The 19,252-nt window shown below is 51.2% G+C and overlaps 1 protein-coding gene across 1 annotated transcript; it reads left to right on the plus strand.

The window, feature by feature from the left end:
* The first annotated feature begins 8,970 nt into the window (after window positions 1-8,970).
* Window positions 8,971-18,810, plus strand: TFAP2C (transcription factor AP-2 gamma). Its single transcript, XM_086852537.1, has 7 exons — window positions 8,971-9,226; window positions 10,454-10,930; window positions 11,379-11,430; window positions 12,837-13,059; window positions 13,696-13,814; window positions 15,087-15,228; window positions 16,858-18,810. The coding sequence occupies exons 1-7, from the start codon at window positions 9,179-9,181 to the stop codon at window positions 17,141-17,143; spliced, it is 1,347 nt and encodes a 448-aa protein (XP_086708663.1). The 5' UTR covers window positions 8,971-9,178; the 3' UTR covers window positions 17,144-18,810.
* The last annotated feature ends 442 nt before the right edge of the window (window positions 18,811-19,252 follow it).

Here is a 19,252-nt window from a genome sequence, read left to right on the forward strand (position 1 = left end):
GCACTTTGCTGGTTGCAGTTGTTCACTGGGGATCCCTGGGCTGCAGCCAAGCTCTGTTTACTTTGGAGAGCCAGAGTCCTCTTATCGTCCGCTAATCGTCCACCTGTGGCAAGAGAGAAAAATAATAGAGATAAAAATAATAGAGATAAAAATAGCCTGTCACTGCAGCATTGCTGAGGGTGGGAGAGCAGAGCAAAGCAACTGCAGGGTCTGTGTTGGGAATGAGCTCTTAGAGGGTCACAGATGATGGTCAGTGAGAAGCTCAACTCCTGCTCCATTCATCACCCAAACCCTGGATAAATCCCTGGCTATTCCTGGGCCCTGTGTTTGCTTTTTCTCAGACCAGTTTCCCAGCTAATGCTGCTCAGAGACAGGTCTGAAATTAAGATCTCCATATTTATGTACCTATTAACATAGATACATTAAAAAACTTAATGAGCTTATGTAACAAATTGCTGTGTGCCATTGACTCGGGAGAGGATCTGTACTTAGGGAGATAAGGATGGCATTTGCAATGGCACCAGCACAGGGAAAATTACAAGGAGCAGCAATTGCATGGTGCAGGTAGACTGTCCTGAGACTGGAGCCTCAAGGTGCTGTCCCGCCAGCCAGGTGTGTGCCTGGGGAGCCTGGCCAGAGCCCTCTTGCTCAGCTCACACACAGCCACAGCCTCCACCCAGGGATTTTCCATATCCCAGGGACCAGATGAGGCCGTGCTCGGAGTCAGCATCGCCTCTGTGCCATGGCAGCCTCCCTGCAAGGTGCTTTGGGCACGTCTGCAGGGAGCTGAGCTCTCCCTGAGCTGGCTGGATGTGTCAGTGGGTTTGGGAGCCCTCCAGCCACGGCTCCGTGCCTGCTCCGGAGGGAATTGGTGTCCCAGGCACGGCAAGGGCTCCTGCAGCTCCCAGGTCACATCTGGGCAGCTTGGAGCAGCTGTGGAGCATGCTTTACATGTCCCTGTTTCCTGCTTCCCCACTCTAAACAAGGAAATAGCTCAGCCCCAAACTTTCGGGGAGAAGAGAGGGAGCTGCCTACGTGCGTGGGCCCTGCAGAGCTGCCGAAGCAGAGCGTGGCTGATTCTCAGTCTGGGGCTGCTGGAGATGTAAATCCTCCTCCCCTGCTTGTGTGCAAACAGGATCCTCACCACAGACCATGGGCACGGCATGATCTCCTGAGGTTTTTAGGGAGGGAGGGCTCAGGATTCAAAAAGGAGAGTGCTCAAACCCTTCCCCTGGGCAGCTAGCGCAGTTTGGCACAGACAGCAGCGTGGGGCTCTGCCAGTCTCCCCCAGGAAAGCACCACCGGGCAGAAGCTGTGGCAGCAGAGGTGTGAACTCCTCCTTCCCTCCCTCCATGCACTGGGAAGCCTCTCTGTGACCATCCCCAGCCCTCCGTTATTAACCAGGGCCAGCTCTGGGCTCCAGAAGGCACCGTGGGCTCCGACAGGTCTGGCTGCAATGAGCCGCGGGCACAGGGGGCAGCCCTGGGCATGGACAAGGAGCCCGGGCATTCCTGGGGGCTCTGGAGGAGCCTCACACATGGCCCCATTTCCCTGGCCAGCGTGCTGGGTTATTGATGTCTGGGACAGAGCAGGTGATCCCTGTCCTCGGCAGGGAATGTGGTGGGGATTTGGGAACAGGGAACAGCCCCTGTCCCCAGGGATTTGGGAACAGGGAACAGCCCCTGTCCCCAGGGATTTGGGAACAGGGAACAGCCCCTGTCCCCAGGGATTTGGGAACAGGGAACAGCCCCTGTCCCCAGGGATTTGGGAACAAGGAACAGCCCCTGTCCCCAGGGATTTGGGAACAGGGAACAGCCCTGTCCCCTGTCCCCTGTCCCCTGTCCCCTGTCCCCGGGGCTGATTCAGGCACTGGGAACAGCCCCTGTCCCCTGTCCCCTGTCCCCTGTCCCTGTCCCCTGTCCCCTGTCCCCTGTCCCCTGTCCCTGTCCCCTGTCCCCTGTTCCCTGTCCCCTGTCCCCTGTCCCCTGTCCCTGTCCCCTGTCCCCTGTCCCCTGTCCCCTGTCCCCTGTCCCCTGTCCCCCGTCCCTGTCCCCTGTCCCCTGTCCCCTGTCCCCTGTCCCCTGTCCCTGTCCCCTGTCCCTGTCCCCTGTCCCCTGTCCCTGTCCCCTGTCCCCTGTCCCCTGTCCCTGTCCCCTGTCCCCTGTCCCTGTCCCCTGTCCCCTGTCCCCTGTCCCCTGTCCCTGTCCCCTGTCCCTGTCCCCTGTCCCCTGTCCCTGTCCCCTGTCCCCTGTCCCCTGTCCCCTGTCCCTGTCCCCTGTCCCCTGTCCCCTGTCCCCAGGGCTGATCCTGGCACCGGGGCCGGTGCACAGCCGGGTGCTGCTCGCGGTGCCGGGGCTGTGAGCGCATTTTCAGCCGGGCTGAAAGGAGCGAGGGAGGATTCCTTTGGCAGAAGGCTGCCGGGATAAGCTGCGCTGACACAAGAGCACTTCAGCCGGTGTGTTCTGTGTTTACACAAGAGCATCCCAGCGAGGGGCTCGGAGCCTCCCGGGACCGTGTGCCAGGCTGTCCCCGGGGCCAGCAGTGCCCGAGAGCCCGGGCTGGGCTCAGCTCACTCGGTAGCCGGGGCTCACAGCCCGCCCGGCCACCTCGCCGTGCTCTGGGCTAAGCCATCATTTGCATGGGCGCAGCCTGACCTGCTTTGAGCCCGTGTCTGCCGCTGCATTTGCATCTGTTCAGCTGAGCTGGTTTTGTTTCGCTGCTGTGATTGTTTTCAATTCTAATGCGGCCCGGCACAAGGAAGTGGTGACCTCGTTCCTCTGGGCTCGGCATCGGGGCTGGCTCTGGGAGGCACCATCCATCTCACACCAGCGCCTTCCCTGTCCTCCAAAGTCCCTCTCATTCCTCCACAGACTCTCACCCACGGGTCCCCAAAGCAAAGCTCCCCCGTGTCCCAGAGGGAGGAGCAGCTCCTCACATCCCCCAAGGCTGTCCCAGAATTGTTAATCCCGGCTCTCTGGACACCCAGGTTACCCAAAATTCCAAATCTGACCTGGGCCCAGGGCTGCCTTGCTGCTTGGGTCAGCTTTGGAGCCTTTGTGAATTGCTTTTGGGGTCTGGATGATGGACCAGGTCAGGCTGCAGTGGTGAGGGCAAAAGGCGTCTTACACAGCACAAAACTGCTGCAAGTTAATGCCGGCTTCATTTTCAATACATTTGCATTGGTAGAGTGAATTTATACTGACTTTTTAGGATGAAGAAGAGATTTAAAGCTGCTTGTTCTGTGTTGCCTGGTGGTGTCTGGACTGTGGCTCCTGAATCCCAGGGAGCCCAGAAATGCAGATGCCTGAAATGCTGCCTGAATTCACTTTTGAACTGGAGCACCCTGAGTCCTATTGCCTCCATTTCCTTGGTGAACAGAGAAGAATGTGGGGTTTTAATAGAAGAAAAAAATCCCCTGGACATCCCAAACCTGTGTTCCTCTGCAACCTCACCTTCATGAAATTACCTGAACGTGGATAAAAGAGGCTTCAAAGTAGTGTGAATTCTTTCACCCTGATGTATCTCCTCTGTGCCTCTGCAGCACTAACTACAGGAATTTTCACAAATAATTTTACATGGAAAAAACAAATCTGTTTCAAAACCTCTCAGACCCTGTGTGTGTCTGCTAGAGTAACCAAACTCCAGTCCTTGAGAGAGCTTTTCCCCTGTTCATGGTTTTGTCCAGCTGAGCTTGATGGAGAACTCCAGGAAAAAGTGGCTGTGTAGAGGGATTAGGAGTTTTCAAGAAACTGGACCATGGAAGTAGGAGAGTAACTGAATATGTTTTCTTTACTTACTTAAATTGCCTACAGGGAAAATCCTCAGCTTCAACTGACATAACCCATTGTCCTGACATCAAGGTCAGTTTACTGATTTCATCACCCCTGAAGAGTGAAAGGTAACTAGAAATAAGGCAACTGGCTGCTGCTTTATGAATTCCTTCCCTCCTGCACAGGTACTGTCTGCATCTCTGCTTTATATTGTGCCCAAAATCATCTTGGAAGGTGTTTAGACAATTTTCCTCTCCTACCTGTGTCTGTAGATGTACGTGGAGAAGTGAGTGTTTTAAAAAAGACATTTTACACACTTGATTGTTATCCTGACGGTGCAGGGACCCCTGAAAGTGAGGGATGGAAAAGACCCTTTGTACCTTGTACCCATCTCTTTCCATGGAGGAACCTTCCCCAAACATCAGCATTGTGCCCCAACTGTTGTTTCCATGAAACATCATCACCAACCTTTATTTTTAATAATATGAGTTATATCTATCAAGCCAAGAGCCTGTTTATCTTTTTACTTACAGGAAATAGCCTATGTAAACATATGAATCCTGATTTCACTTCTAGCATTGTGGTGTTTTGACTCCTTGGGGGTTTTGATCTTTTATTTTGAGCCTGTTCCCTGCAAGAGGGAGCTGGATTTGATTACACACAGTCCAGCAGTGTCAGCCTTTGGAGCAACACCGGCTAACAGCTCCTGATGGACAGAAAAAGGAGGGAATTTAAAAAATCAGAGCGTCTCTCCAGAGCAGAATGATCATTCCACTGCAGGCAAAATGCCAGAGCCCTGAGGAGGCACCTCGGGGTGACTGGGCAGAGATGGGGATCAGGGACCACAGCTCCCACTCCTCTCCTGCTTCCACCGGATCAGAATCCAGCTCTGGCCACTGCTGGGATAATTATCCTTGTTTTATGAATGAGCAGAGCAAGCTGCTGTCACAATTGTGGTCATCCCCTGCCTCAAGGACAGGGACAGGCTGGGAATGTGGATGTTCCCGTGCCCTGTCCCATGCTGTGGCTGCAGGCAGGCTCGTGTGAACTCTCTCTCTGCCAGGTATCCATCTCCTGCCACAAACCATCCAGCCTGACAGAACTCCTCGTGTACAAAAGCCAGAGAAACTCCTCTGCAGGAGCCCCAGGCAGCTGCACATCACTGCTGAACCTCTGCCACATGCCACGGAGCATCTAACCCTGGGCCCAAAAGTGCCTGGTGCCAAAACCTGTCACCTCTGCCCAGGAACTGCTAAACATCCTCCGTGCTGCAGGCTCACGGCACGCCACGGCCAGGGGACTCTGCTCCTCCAGCTCCAGAGAGAAGGAGCAGGAGGAAAATGTAGCTGGGATCGTGTTTATTCAGCAAATGAATAGGTTGGGGGGAAATGAAGAAAGTGTAGGCACTTGCTTCTGGCTGCCTGCAGAGGTGAGGGCTGGAAGCTGAGGCAGGGATTGTCCTGTCAGTTCAGCCCTGCTCCACTCCCCATCACCTTCACTTTTGGGGGACCAGCACACTGAGCCCTGATGGGCTCTGACTGCACCTCCAGTACCAGCGCAGAACCACAGAGTCACCGAATGGTTTGGGCTGGGAGGGACCTTAAAGATTACCCAGATCCATCCCCCTGCCCTGGGCAGGGACAGCTCCCGCTAGCTCAGGTTGCTCCGAGCCCCGTCCGACCTGGCCTGGGGCACAGGTTAACAGCGGGCCAGGTGCCCGGAGCCCCCGGCACTGCCAGCCCCGGGCTGCGGGAGCCTCGGGGGAGCCGGCGGCAGCCCGGGGAGCTGCGGCTGAGCCAGCGGCTCCCGAGCGGCCGCTGCCCTGCCGGGGGGCACAACGGAGGGCGAGGAAAGGCTCTGTCAGTCCGAGACCTCAGGGATGCTCCAGGCGCCGGCAGCCGCGGGGAAACGCGCACAGATCCGCACCGCCCCCCGCATCCCCCGGGGCGCCGTAACGGGAGCAGAAACGGCGGAACAGCGGGGGAAAACAAACTTTAAACGGGCTGGCTGTGCGGCGGCAGCGGGGAGCCGGCCGGGCAGGGATGCGGCTCCGTGCCTCCCGGAGCGGGGCGGCCGCCTTTGGGGAGGGGGAGGACAGGGGGAGGACAAGGGGAGGGGGAGGACAAGGGGAGGACAAGGGGAGGGGGAGGACAAGGGGAGGACAAGGGGAGGGGGATGCTCCGCGCCCCCCGTGGCTGTGCTGCGGAGCATCGCCCGGCACTATCGGAGCGCCGCGCTGCTCCCGGAGCCCCCCGGAGCCCCCCCGGCTCTGCCCCCGGCTCTGGGCTGAGTGCGGGGGTCCTGCCCCTCCTGCGGGACGAGTTCCGCGGATCTCCCGGGGCCGCAGCTGCCTCTGCCGAGCTCTGCGGGAGCCGAGGCGACAATCCGGACAGGTTGCTGCAGCCTCATTAACAATACAGATATGTGTGTGTTTAAATAATTTTTAGAGGAAGAAGGATGTAACTAATTAGCATCCCCACGCTCTCTTTTAATTGCTGCCAAATAGGAAAACTACTGCCTGCGACAGAGGCGCAGCAGTGGGCTCTGGCTCCCCTCCCGAAGCGTGTTCACGCCCGGGGATGCTTCGGGCTCCCCACGGGAAACTGCAGCCTCGTCAAAAAGGGAACAGCCCCCACAAAGCAGGGCACCCCTTCTGCGTGGAATCGGGGGAGATCCCCCAAGTAAGAGCACCGATTTTGAAATATTTATTTATTAATTTTTAAAATAAGTAAATAAAAGCCGCCACCTGTCAGGAAGCGGCTCCGTTCCTGGCTGCTGGTCGGACCCTGCACAGCTCTGCTCCGCGTCTCGAAGGCGTGTCCGGAGTGCTTGGGTGTCCCTGCGCATTCCCCGTGCCCCGGGTGTCCCCGAGGGAGCGACCCTCCTGCCTGAGCCCCCGGGGACCCCCGGCCCTGACACCTCCGCTGGCAGCGGAGCTCGGAGGCTGCGGAAAGGGAGCGGCTCAGAAAGCGTTCTCCCCTCCCTGAACCCTCCGAGAGGACCGGAGCAGCGGAGCTGCCGTGTGCCCGGCCACAGCGAAGCATCCCTCGGCAGCAGCAGCAGCGGGAGCAGGGCCCGCATCCATCACCTCTCGGGCAGGGCAGCCGGTGGAGGGGACGGGCAGTGCCCGCCCCTGCCCTGCCTTCCCTTCCCTTCCCTTCTCTCCCTGCCTTCCCTTCCCTTCTCTCCCTGCCTTCCCTTCCCTTCTCTCCCTGCCTTCCCTTCCCTTCTCTCCCTTCCCTTCCCTCCGCTCCTCTTCCCCCGCCTTGCGCTCCCCGCGGATCCCGGACCCTGCGCCGGTCGAGGAGCGCAGAGCGAGGAGCAAGTGGATGTACAGGAAAGTTTGTCCCCAACTTTGTCGCGTTCAGCCTTGTCTCTGCTCTCCTGGCTTGCTGTTTAGGAAGCCAAGTGCTTATTTCGGTCGCTTTGTTTAGGTAATTCCTTATACACCCCTCATCCTCTTCCACGCTTCTATTTATAAATATTATTCCTAGATATACAATAAATAATAAAAACGGGAATTCATCTTCGTGATTTTGACCACCAAAACGAAGGTGTTCACACACTGACAATCCCAAGGAGTAATAAAATTGCGTTCGTTTCTCAGTGTGACATTTCTGAGCAGAAACAAAAATCTGGCTTCTGAGGTTGTAATAAAAATAACCAACGTTGTTACAATTCTCCTTTGGAAGGAAGAAGAGCTGATCCCAAACCCGGGAGGCTCGACGGTTCCCTTCCTCGTTTCTTTCTAAATCCATCTTGTCCCTTTAATACAAATGAACTTTAAGCTCCCCCTGTATTTTATTATTTAGATTCCTAGTCTTAATGACGCCAGGAGCAGCGCAAGCACACTCGCTAATAATCGTCGCGAACTGCATTTCAAAGAAACATCCCTGGAAGAAAAACACCGTCGTTAAAAAAAAAAAAAAAAAAAAAAAAAAGAGGAATAAATAGAGACTCCACCAAAAATGATAATGTGGAGTCGCTGATGATGATGGGCTTAATGCAAGTGCTGCAAATCAGCACCTGCCTGGTAGATAAGGCAGATAACACCTCCCAACAGTTACTTCCAGCACCCCCGTCCTCCTCGGGTTTATTTTTAGATCATTCATTCAGTCTGATGGAGGGGTTTATAATGGTTGGAATTTTTAATTTTAATTAATGTTCTTGTTAATTTTCTTCCCTGATCTTTAGTGGGGGAGGAAAAAGTGAGTGAAGGTGTGGACTGGTTTAATCTGGAGACGTGGGTCTATCTCGGGCCTTTAATAGCAGCTCTCAGGCGGATCGTCCCCGGGCACTGATAGCCGAGATCTGGGCAGCCAGCACTGTCCAGGGTCAGCTTTTGTCTCTGCCACAATAAACAAACACTTGCTCCTCTCATGTAAATGAGCAGCGATGCGGGTGCGCCTTAAAACACTGCGAGAAGTCGTTGCTTTTGAAAACGATGTTCATTTTGTCTGACACGCATAACTGCATAGATCAAATGCCTGCGAGAAAGGTGGCAATTTGGCAGGGAAGTATTTTCTAAGCTTAGATGAAAGTGTGCTCACGGCGTCCGAAAATGCCTGTCTCACCTCCCACCTGCTTCCCCAGCCCCGAGTTTGCGCCGAAAAGATTCGACAGGCGGGATTTTCGTAAAAAAAAAAAAAAAATAAAAAAATGTAAAAAAAAAATAATAAAAAATGTAAAAAATGAAAATAAAAGTAAACCGATGCAAGGAACCAGTCGCACAATTCACAGAGCCCCGATCGCGGACGCTGAATCAGGGCTGCTTTACCTACCGGGGGTTCGACACCACTGCAATAATCTTGTCGGATCATTAAGTAAATTATACCTTAAACATTGCTAGCTTACAAGTTGTAATCAGTAATTCAAACTCTTGACAATTATGCAAATGAAAGCCCGGCTGCTCTCGGACTTTCTCGCTTTCCCTCCGAGGACTTTTCCCGAGTTTATTTGGCCCCAAAAGCTCGGGGGGTGCCCGGGGGGCGGGGAGCGGGGAGCGGGGAGCCCCCGGAGCGAGCGCAGGAGCCGGGGGATGGGCAGGAGTGACCCCCAGGCAGGGACCCCCGCACCCCGAGGGGGCGGCGGAGGCTCCGCGGCCGCGGAAGGAGTGGCTTGGGGCTGCGCGCTCCCTCCTGAGTGGCTGCCGGCCGCGGCGCCCGAGCCATCCCTGGGGAGGAGTTAGGATAATCCTATTGCCATTAAGGGCGTCTGGGCAGGGAAAAAAAAGCCGAGTGACCATCGGCGCGGAGGGTTAGTCCGCCTGCTGCCTTCATGCCTGCCAACTGAGCTCCGTCCGGGGCGCCGCCGCTCTTCCCCAGCGCCCGACGTGGATTCAGCGCCCGTGGCGGGGGCCGAGCTGTTCCCATCGCGGCACCGAGCACCTGGTCCGGACGCTGGACGCCATGTTGTGGAAACTAGCAGATAATGTCAAGTACGAAGAGGACTGCGAGGTGAGAGGCTGCGGGGAGGGGTCGCCGCTGGGGCTCGGGGGTCCCGCGTGGGGCAGCGCGGGGCTCCGCTGCCATCCCAGCCCAGCCCAGCCCAGCCCAGCCCAGCCCAGCCCAGCCCCGCCGGGACCGCAGCTGTCCCTGCCCGAAGACCCCGCTTTGCATTTTTTTTTTTTTTTTCTCCTTTTATTTTTCACTTTGGAGGTACGAATTTTTATTTTCATATTTTTCTATTTTTATATATATATATATATATATATTTTTTTTTTTTCTTTACCGAGTCTTTTTGAACTCTCGAATGACATGGGCCCCAGCTGGGAGAACCGAGCTTGCATCCCGCATGGAGCAGCGCCGTGCGGGACCGGGGCCAGCGGGGCTGTCGGAGCGCAGCGCACCGGGCGGGATGCGGAGGGGCCGGCAGGTACCGGCCGGGCAGGGCGAACCCTTCCTCCCCACCTTTTTTCCTCCCCGGGAAGTGCTCCGCAGCGAGGTGCTGCCGGGTTTTGATCTCTCCGAAGTCGCCTGTGTCCCCCCGTGTCCCCGCGGCTGCGCTGGTCCCGCCTGCTCGGCTCCTCCAGATTAGCTGCAGTCCCCGCTTCACGCTCCATTGGGACCCCATTCACCTCTTATTAACCAGCCCTGTTATTTTAATGACCGTGAAGCCAGAAGCTGCTAAATCCCTGGATCAGCTCGATGTAGACATTTCAGCTCTGAGCGCTGCGATTGGAAATGGGGGCAGAAGCGGCGCTGGCACGGCCGGAGGAGCGGCCGGGCCCTCCCCGCCGGGCAGAGCCGGGAGCCCCGGCCCGGGAGCCCCTCGGGGTGGGGAGGATGAGAGTGCCGGGGGTCCCCCATCGCTCCGCAGCCCCCCGGCCCCGCCGTCTCCTTCCCAGCCGAGGCAGCGCGGCGGAAACGCGGCTGCGTCTCTGATTTGAATTTTTCTGATTTTAATGATTCTTCTGCCGATTTACCCAAGCGGGAGAAGGGGCTGGTCTGGGGTAGTTGCGATGAGGAGAGCAGCGAGAACTGGTTTGTAACCTCTTCCCGGGAGCGGGGCTGATTTCTTCCTCAAAGTGCCTTAAAAACACCCAACTCCCCGGGCAGGAGGGGGCGGCTCTCGCCCTCCTCTCCCCTTCCCGGGGGCCACCGAGTGCCACCACCCGCGGCCGCCGCGTCCCCCGACCCCTCTGACGTCCCCCCCGTTGTTCCCCACCCCTGTGTGCTTTCCAGGAGCGGCACGATGGGAGCAGCAACGGGAACCCGCGGCTGCCGCACCTCTCCGCCGTCAGCCAGCACCTGTACAGCCCGGCCCCGCCGCTCTCGCACTCGGGAGCCTCCGACTTCCAGCCCCCCTACTTCCCCCCCCCGTACCAGCCGCTGCCTTACTCGCAGTCCAGCGACCCCTACTCGCACCTCGGGGACCCCTTCTCCATCAACCCCCTGCACCAGCCGCCGCCGCCGCCGCCCAGCCAGCAGCAGAGCGCCTGGCCGAGCCGGCAGAGCCAGGAGCCGGCGGGGCTGGCCCCGCACGGCCGCCCCGGGCTGGTGCCGCACCTCTCGGCGCTGGAGAGCGGCTCTGCCGGCAGCCGCCGGGAGACTTTCCGGCGCTCCGAGCTGCTGCTGCCCCACGGGCACGGGCTGGACGCCTCGGCGCTGGCCGATAACCTGGGCCTGCACGACATGGCCCACCAGATGGAGGAGGTGCAGGTAAGGAGAGATAATCTCCCTCCTCAGAGATCCCATTCCCTTCTGCACATCCCATCCGCTTCTGCACATCCCATCTCCTTCTGCACATCCCATCCCCTTCTGCACATCCCATCTCCTTCTGCACATCCCATCCCCTTCTGCACATCCCATCTCCTTCTGCACATCCCATCTCCTTCTGCACATCCCATCCCCTTCTGCACATCCCATTCCCTTCTGCACATCCCATCCCATCCCCTTCTGCACATCCCATTCCCTTCTGCACATCCCATCCCCTTCTGCACATCCCATCCCCTTCTGCACATCCCATCCCCGTCCGTGCGGATAAACGCTCCTCTTCTCCCCTTCTCCCTTCGGGATGCGGCTGCGCGGGGAGGGGGTGGATTTCCCCGGCTTTTTCCCCCTCTCAGCTCCTCCAGGTGCGAAACTTTCTCCCCCTTTCTCTTTCCAGAATGTGGAAGACCAACACTTACTAATGCATGACCAGACAGTCATTAGAAAAGGTCAGTAAGGTGGCACCGCAGTTTTACTTTCCCTTGTCAATAGTTAAAAGTTTCGTGACGCACCGCTGAAGTGACGCCCTATTATTTTTATAAAGACCGATCCTTTGGGATCGGGAGGGTGGAGGAGTTTTTATTCCACTCTCTGCCGCTGGAATTTTCTAATGATGTCCGAGGGAAGGTGGCGGCGGGGACAAAGTGCCCTGGGAACACGACTGTCCCCCCTCGTGTGCTCTTGTGTTCCGGCTTTAATCGAAACCAGGAGCTTGAACCGATTTTAATCTTTCCTGAAATACGTGCGTGTAAAGTGACACGGGGATTTTCTTTTGTTTGTTTGGGTTTTTTTGTTGCTGTTAGCACTCGAAGACTTTTTTTTTTCCCTTTTTTTTTTTTCAACTTCTTTACAAGACTTGAGAAGAGACTGAGTTCTCTGGCAGAAGACTGTTTGGCTTTATCTTAATCGAAATTGGTTTGTAGCTGAGGTTTTGAGGAAGGAGGAAGACGTATTGACTCAATTTACAGTAATTTAGGGTTTTTTCCTTGCTTTTGTTTTTAAACAAATTTGTGCTTTAAAAAAAAAAAATCAGAAGTTTCCTCTGAAGACTTCAAACAAATACCTAACTGAGGAAAAGCAGAAGTGTGTGTCAGAGCGCTGATTGCTGCCTTTAGCTCATGGGAGAATAATTTCGCTGTCAGATGCACCACTGACAAATCTTCCCCCTCCGGGAGTGGGGCCGAGCTCGGCTCTTTAACCCTTTCAGCAGCAGCACTGGGAGAACTGGGCGGACTGGCGAGGGGATGGAAGAGCTGCATCTGTGCTCTGCTCCTTCCTTTGTTGTCCCTCCTCACCTAAAGGCTGAAGCTCTTAACGAGGAGCAGCTCCTTACTTTGGCTTCTCCCCTGCCTCCCTCTCTGCTGTGCTGCTGTCTGCTAGGAATTTGTTGGGATTAAATTCCAAAGGCGGTTTTTCAAACCTGCGTGTGCGAGGTGGAAGATGAAGCCCAGCAGGAGCTTGGGAGGTTTCTCCTCGCCCTGGCTTGGGCAGAGTTTTGGCAGTAGCTGGAGGATGCTAATTTGGAGTCTGTTGTAGCACCGAGTTTTTGTGAGCGCGGCTTTGCTACCCCTGCCCCAGAGGTGTGGGCTTTGTGTGCCTTGAAAAGCGTTCTTGGTAGCGTTCTGCAGCTCTTTGCAACCCAGTGGCAAAATCCAGCTGGAATTTGTTCTGGGGAGTAGTTTTGGGGCCCTTTGGGTGCCTGTGCTGCAGATGGATGCTGGGGAACGGGACACGAGCACTGAACACCAAACAAAAGCCTCTCTCCCGAGTTGTTTTATAGAAAGGACGTAGCAAATGAGTTTTCTATTTATTTTTCCCGTGTATAAAATACCTGCTTTCCCTCCTCCTCCCGCAGGTCCCATCTCCCTAACGAAAAACAGCGCTCTGAGCCTGCCCTGCCAAAAGGATGGATTAATTGGGGTGGTGATCAACCCCAACGAAGTGTTTTGCTCCGTGCCAGGGAGGCTCTCCCTGCTCAGCTCCACGTCCAAGTACAAAGTGACAGTGGCAGAGGTGCAGAGGCGGCTCTCGCCCCCGGAGTGTCTCAATGCCTCCCTGCTAGGAGGAGTCCTGCGAAGGTAGGATGGATGATTCCCTCCCTCCCCTCCGTATTTCCCCGGTGTTTGTGTTTCCCTGGCTTTGCTGTGTGTCTGCAGCCACATCGGCACAAGCACAGAGACTTTCAGCCGGTTCCTGATTTTTCAGAAGCCCAACGACGCTGAATCCTAATAGGCTTTGGAAATAAAACTCCTTTGCACTTCTGCTGCCTCTGGAGAAGTGCTATAAACAGCTCTGACAGCAATTCTCATTCTCTGTTTAGAGCTGGGGTTTTTGTCTCAAAACCAGCACGTGGAGCTGTCTCTGATTCCCAAGCCCCTGTGGAATTATTTTTTTATTAAATCTCCTGATTTATCATTACAAGGACATTTGCTACATCCCTTTTTTGCATACACTTCATTTGGCTCTCCTGATCGTTCTACAGCTGTTTGTTTCAGTGGTGCAGTTTGAAATATTTTGATTTTGACCTGCTGTGTTTCATCCTGGCTGGTTTGAAGTAGAGCATTTAAAAAGTAGGTCACTTGAAAAGAGCCTGTTTTTTATCTTCTCCCCACCCCAGTAGAACCCTATTGAATGTCAGTAACTGGAATTTCTCATCTTAAAAAGAAGTGTTCCCTGAAGATAAATAAGGCCATTTTTTTCCTTTTTAATTGCAGAGCCAAATCTAAAAATGGTGGCAGATCATTAAGGGAAAAACTGGATAAAATTGGCTTGAATCTTCCTGCTGGCAGAAGGAAAGCAGCAAATGTGACACTATTGACATCTTTGGTGGAAGGTCAGTCCCGAGTTTATTTAAAAATGAACTTTCTCCTCTTGTGCACAGCTTTTATCCTCTAGGCAAAGGATGGAAAGGTTAAAAAGCCCCTGAAAGTAAAATGGGGTTTTTTTTGTCTGTTTTAAAGTGAGCACAGTGGGGACCTCGCAGCACCTAAGGAAGGGCTGTGCTGCCTTTGAGGGGCTCTTCTGTCCCCTGTGAGCCACAAAGCCACTGCTCCTGTTTCTCCCTGGGGTGCTGGCAGGGATGCAGAATTGCTCCGAGCCAGGAGGTGCCAAAGGCCCCTTTGTCCTGCCTGACTCCTTTTGGGTTTCACAAGGGATGGCAAAAAGGGGTGAAACTCCTCACATCAGGGCCTTTGGTTCCTTGTTGGGAAACTTTGGGACTCTGGGACAGCTGACTGCAGTCCTGCCCTACCTCAGCGGTGTCCTCAGGAGCTTTGCTAATAAACAAGCTTATAAAGTGAGATTTATAGCTTTTGACTTCCTGCAAGGAAACTGGAGCCCCTTTAATGTGTGCCATGCTCTGTGGACCCTCTGTCAGTGCAGCTGACCTGCAGGGTGTGTATATATGGACGTGTGTGGTTTATATTTGGTGCTCCTGTTTCAAGCAGCTCCTGGCAGTGGCACAGTTTAATAGGAATAGAAGCAGCAACCGAAATGAAAAGAGTGAAAAATGACCTAACAATACCTTCCTGCTGTTTATAATGCAGAAACTTGCATTTAAAAGCTTTCCTTGGGAAGTTTTGGAGAGCTGATGTGTGTTCACGTGCGCACAGGCACATTGCACACCAATCTCTTTTATTTTAAGTTTGATCAAACTGTTTTAATGAAGAAAAAAAAAAGTGACCTGGTTATACACCTTGCAATTTGGTTTTCTGTCTGAAAATTCCTGTGCATTCCTTCTTTCACAAAAGCATACTAGACTAAAAACTTTTATTATAATGTGGGATTTAGTTGGCAGATATTTTAAATATCATGATCATGTCTGGATCATGTTCTTTGCTGTGCAGTTATTTTGGATAGAGACAGGAATTTTTCTTTCTAGTATAAAAGCAAGAGAATTCTTTTGTTGTAGCAGTCAACCCCATAAATCTCTTTTTATTTCTTGATACAAACTTATAAAGAAACACTGAACCATCAATTAAAAATGGTAGTGAGTAGGTGTCCCCTCCCAAAACAGGAATACAGCATTTTTTTCCATAATATCCCTGATTTCCTGACAATAAATGATGTTGTACAATTTAACAAGCCCTCCCTTTCACCCACCCAGGTGAAGCTGTGCATCTTGCTCGTGACTTTGGCTACGTGTGTGAGACAGAGTTTCCTTCCAAAGCAGTGGCTGAATATTTAACCAGACCACACATGGGCCGCAACGAAATGGCAAACAGGAAGAACATGCTCCTTGCTGCAAAGTGAGTTTTCAGCTTGGATTTTATTTCTTTTCTCCTTTTTGAACGTGTTTTCGTCTGACTGTGACTGTCTGTGACTGGGGGATAGCTTGGTAGATTTTTGTGTGTAATTTTAATTAGGAAGATGAGGCAATTCTTTTTATTTGGTTTTGGTTTGAATTCAGCTATGGCAGCAGTTTTATTTCGGTCTGAAGCAATAAGAAGGGTAACAATCCTGTAGGTAACTAAAGCAGTTTGGACTGGTTCTGTTCAACTGCAGGGAAAACTTGAGGAAAAGTCCTACACCAGGAGAGCCCTAAGGAAAAGGTGTCCCCAGGAGTGGCTGGGAATGTGAGCAGTGTCAGGGCTCTGGACAAGGGCAGCTCAGCCCCTGTGTCCTCCCAGCTTTCCCCTGGCACTCAGCGAGCCAGGAGCTGCTGGAGAGTCCCTTTTTCCCTATTATGGCTGAAGATTTTTATAGTTCACTGGAAGCACCCTTTGGTAGGTGTGGAAAGTCCCTGTGCTTGAAGAAATCCCTGTTAGAAACCTCGGGGAAGGGGAAGGAAGGAGCTTTGTTCTGGCAGCTCTGCAGACACCTTGTACCTGTGAATAAACCCCGTCCTGAGCAGGTCCCTGGGAGGAAATACCTGGCTTCAGTTAAGCTTATCTAAAACTGGTGTTTGGAGAGCTCAACTTTCCCCTTTCCCCTGCTGAGTTCCCCTGCCAGGCTCAGGTTTAACAGAGCTTCACATCATGATTTGTTCTGCTCTGAGATGTTTTCTGGTTTGGGGCTTTTGACAGCACCCTCCCTCTGCAGAGGGGCTGAGAAAAACCTGCTAAACTGCTGAGAAAGTTGTCCTGACTTTGTGCTCACCTCAGGCATGCAAAACACACTCCTGGTGCTGAATCCATCCAGCCTTCCTTTAAAAGAGATCTTTTTTTACAAGAATACATCTCTTAAAAATTCAGAAATCTAGTCTCCCTTGCCTATAGTTTAAACATTATGCAAATTTTTCCTGAGCACTCCTCCTGCCCTGAGTATTTTCATTATTGGCATTGTTACTGGCACTAATAAAAATCCTCTGGAAGACGTTTGTGATTGAGAAATTCTGATAAAGTGATGATTCTGTTAAGATTGCTCAGCTCCTGTGAAATCCCTTCAAGGGGACAGATTTCCAAGCAGCAAACAACATATGCTGGAGCATTATTAAGCACTCATGTTTTGCCAGGCATATGTGTTAGTGTTTGCAGGATCAGGGCCTCGGCCTCCCTACATATACATGGAATATACACAACTAAATTAAATCCCCTCTTCAGCTGCCCCAGCCTTTCTGCAGCTGGGAAAGTTCTCAGAGAAACCAGCACTGAATTCCCACCCCAAATCTGGAGCAAACGATGCAGAGCCAGGCAGGCACCAGATTATTTTTTGCAGTGTTTTTGTGATGGGGATGCAGCAGAAGATTCGTCAGGAAGTCTAGAAATCCAATCTCCCTTGCCTATAGTTTAAACACGAGGCTGATTTGTTGTTTTTTTTTAATTTTAGACACCGAATTTCTCATAGTTCCCGCACAAATGCCAGATATTTGACGCAGATTTCTGGGTTATTTGAGTTTATCTGCGTGGTGTAAAGTGTGAGCCCTTTGTGTGTTGCAGGCAGATCTGTAAGGAATTCACAGACCTCCTCACTCAGGACAGAACTCCTCTGGGAAACACAAGACCCAGCCCCATCTTGGACCCTGGCATCCAGGGCTGTTTGACTCATTTTAGCCTGATCACACATGGCTTTGGGAGCGCTGCCATCTGTGCTGCCATGACATCCGTCCAGAACTACCTAAATGAAGCGTTAAAAATTGCAGACAAATCCTACATGAACGCTGGAGACCAGAGCCCCGCAGAGACCAACAAAACCATTGACAAAATGGACAAGCACAGGAAGTGAAAGGAAAACCAGACTTTATCCTTCCTCCTACACACAGACTCAGATCTTCTTGCCAGGGGGAACATAGAGATTTGGGAGGTTTATTTTTTCTTTTTCTTTTTTTCTTTTTTTTTTTTTTTTAAAGAAAAGAGGGGAAAAAGGGGAGTTAAAAAAAGAAATAATCCATGATCTTCACTCCTGCTGGATCCGTGAGACAAGTCTTGCTAAAAGCTGCAGTATCCCTGTTGTGTGGAAACAATTCCCTGAAGATAAGTACCTGGGACAAGTGTATTGAATCCTTTGCTGTAAAAGTGGTGCTATAAAGGGGGGGGGGGGGGGTTGATGGAATTATACAGAGAAATTTATTTAGATTCCTTTTTTTTCCACATCTCAGTATCTCGTGGCTGAGCAGCTTCACGTGTAGTTTTTCCAGAGACAGATTTTAGACAGAAGCCTGTTTTGCTCTCTGATACAATTTCAGGGGTTTATTCTCTCAAAACGCAACAATAACAATAAAGCAGTATTAAACAATGGTGTAGAGATTTATGTACATTAAAATTTTTTTATAAACACCTGAAAATAGTAAGATTATTCTGTGGGATTGTTTTTTTTTTTTAGTTTTTTTTGTTGAGTTTTTTTTTATTTTTTTTATTGTGTTTTTTTTTCCTTTATTTTCAGATTAACATAGAAGAGTACTAAAATCCTACTAGATTTAAGATGGCATTTGACATGCTTATTTTTTACAGAAATATTCAGGCTTTTAAAAGCTGCAGCAATGTTGGCTGCAGTTTATATTATCTTGTTTTTTTTTTAACAAGGACTAGTTCAAAATGAAAATACTTTTAGAAAATTCACTTTCTGTGTCTAAGGATATTGCAGCTTTATTCACATATTTATATTGTCTTGTTTTTAAATTTGGGGGGGAAACTTGAAAGAATAGGCACATAACTTTTTTTTTTTAAACTTTTTTTTTTTGTTTTGCCTATAAAGGCCAAAAAAATACTTCCAGGGAGGCTTTATGTGTATTAAGGGAAGCAGTGTGTTGAATGTAAATATTTATTTATGTGTAATTTAATCGGATTTGTAAATAATGGTGAACTTTTTAATACTTTTTTTTATAAATGGGTTTCAAATTTTAATTTTGGTAAGTATTTCAAAGGTAATGGGTAAGCTAAACATATCTTTAGGTTTATGCACAGGTATGTTATACAGGGTATTTAAGACTTTATTTTTTTTTTTTTTTTTTTAAATCTCAATTCTTGCCACTGAAGAATAGATTTAATCTGAGGTGTTTGTTCACAAAGCAATAATTTTGTGCATCATTCACCTGGTAACTGAGTAGACATGCAAAAAAAAAAAACAACAAAAACGAGTGTGTGAGTTAGTGTGTATGTGAATAATGGAGGTTATATGGAATAATTCACATATTTGTAAATGTTCCCACTATAATTCTGATGTATATGATAACCATATAATAAAAGTATTCTGGCTAGAAGCATGGAATGTTTTGTTAAGTGAGAGCAGCTCTGTTTTCTTTCTCTGCTCGGGGAGTGTGGGGCGAGTAGCACTAGAGGACATTATGTATTGAGTCATAATTGCAGCACTTTGTTCGGATTAACAGAACAGAAAGATGAAGCTGTTTGCCAGTAAAACTAATGGTTTCAATTAAACACGTTATGTATCTCCAAGAATCTTTTTCTTTTTTTTTTTTCCCTTTCCTAAGATGTCATGATCTTGCCTTCTGCCTGCTTAAATAGGCAGCTCAAGCACAAACTCTGCGAGGCTGCCTCCCAATAAAAACCAATAAAATACAAACCAATCCCACCAGCTCTGGCTCCTGGATCTGCCTGTGTTGCAATAATCTGTCTCCAAATATTCACAAAAACCTGGCTGTGCAATTTGAGATGTCTCCCATTCATTTTACTGATTTGAGGAAGTTTTTACGTTTCGCAGAAAGTCCTCCGAGCGTTTTGTGCCACAGGTGTGAGGCAGGAGCTGGAATTTTGGGTGTCTCAGATGGAAAATAACCAAACAAACCTTCCTGAAGAGAAATTTGGCCTTTTTTTTATTTTTATTTTTTTTTCCCCCAGTGCTTTCTGAAAAAGGAACCCAAATCTGGGCTTTAGGGCA

Source organism: Cyanistes caeruleus, chromosome 16 (genome assembly GCF_971803275.1).
Source record: "Cyanistes caeruleus chromosome 16, bCyaCae1.hap1.1, whole genome shotgun sequence".
NCBI lineage: Eukaryota > Metazoa > Chordata > Aves > Passeriformes > Paridae > Cyanistes > Cyanistes caeruleus.

What these genes read in the sequence shown, in the direction of transcription:
- TFAP2C (XM_086852537.1), top strand. Translation starts at nt 9,179, where the DNA reads ATGTTGTGGAAACTAGCAGATAATGTCAAGTACGAAGAGGACTGCGAG. An exon ending in CTAGGAGGAGTCCTGCGAAG is followed by an intron (nt 13,060 to 13,695) that starts GTAGGATGGATG and finishes TTTTAATTGCAG; the next exon opens with AGCCAAATCTAAAAATGGTG. An exon ending in ATTGACATCTTTGGTGGAAG is followed by an intron (nt 13,815 to 15,086) that starts GTCAGTCCCGAG and finishes TCACCCACCCAG; the next exon opens with GTGAAGCTGTGCATCTTGCT.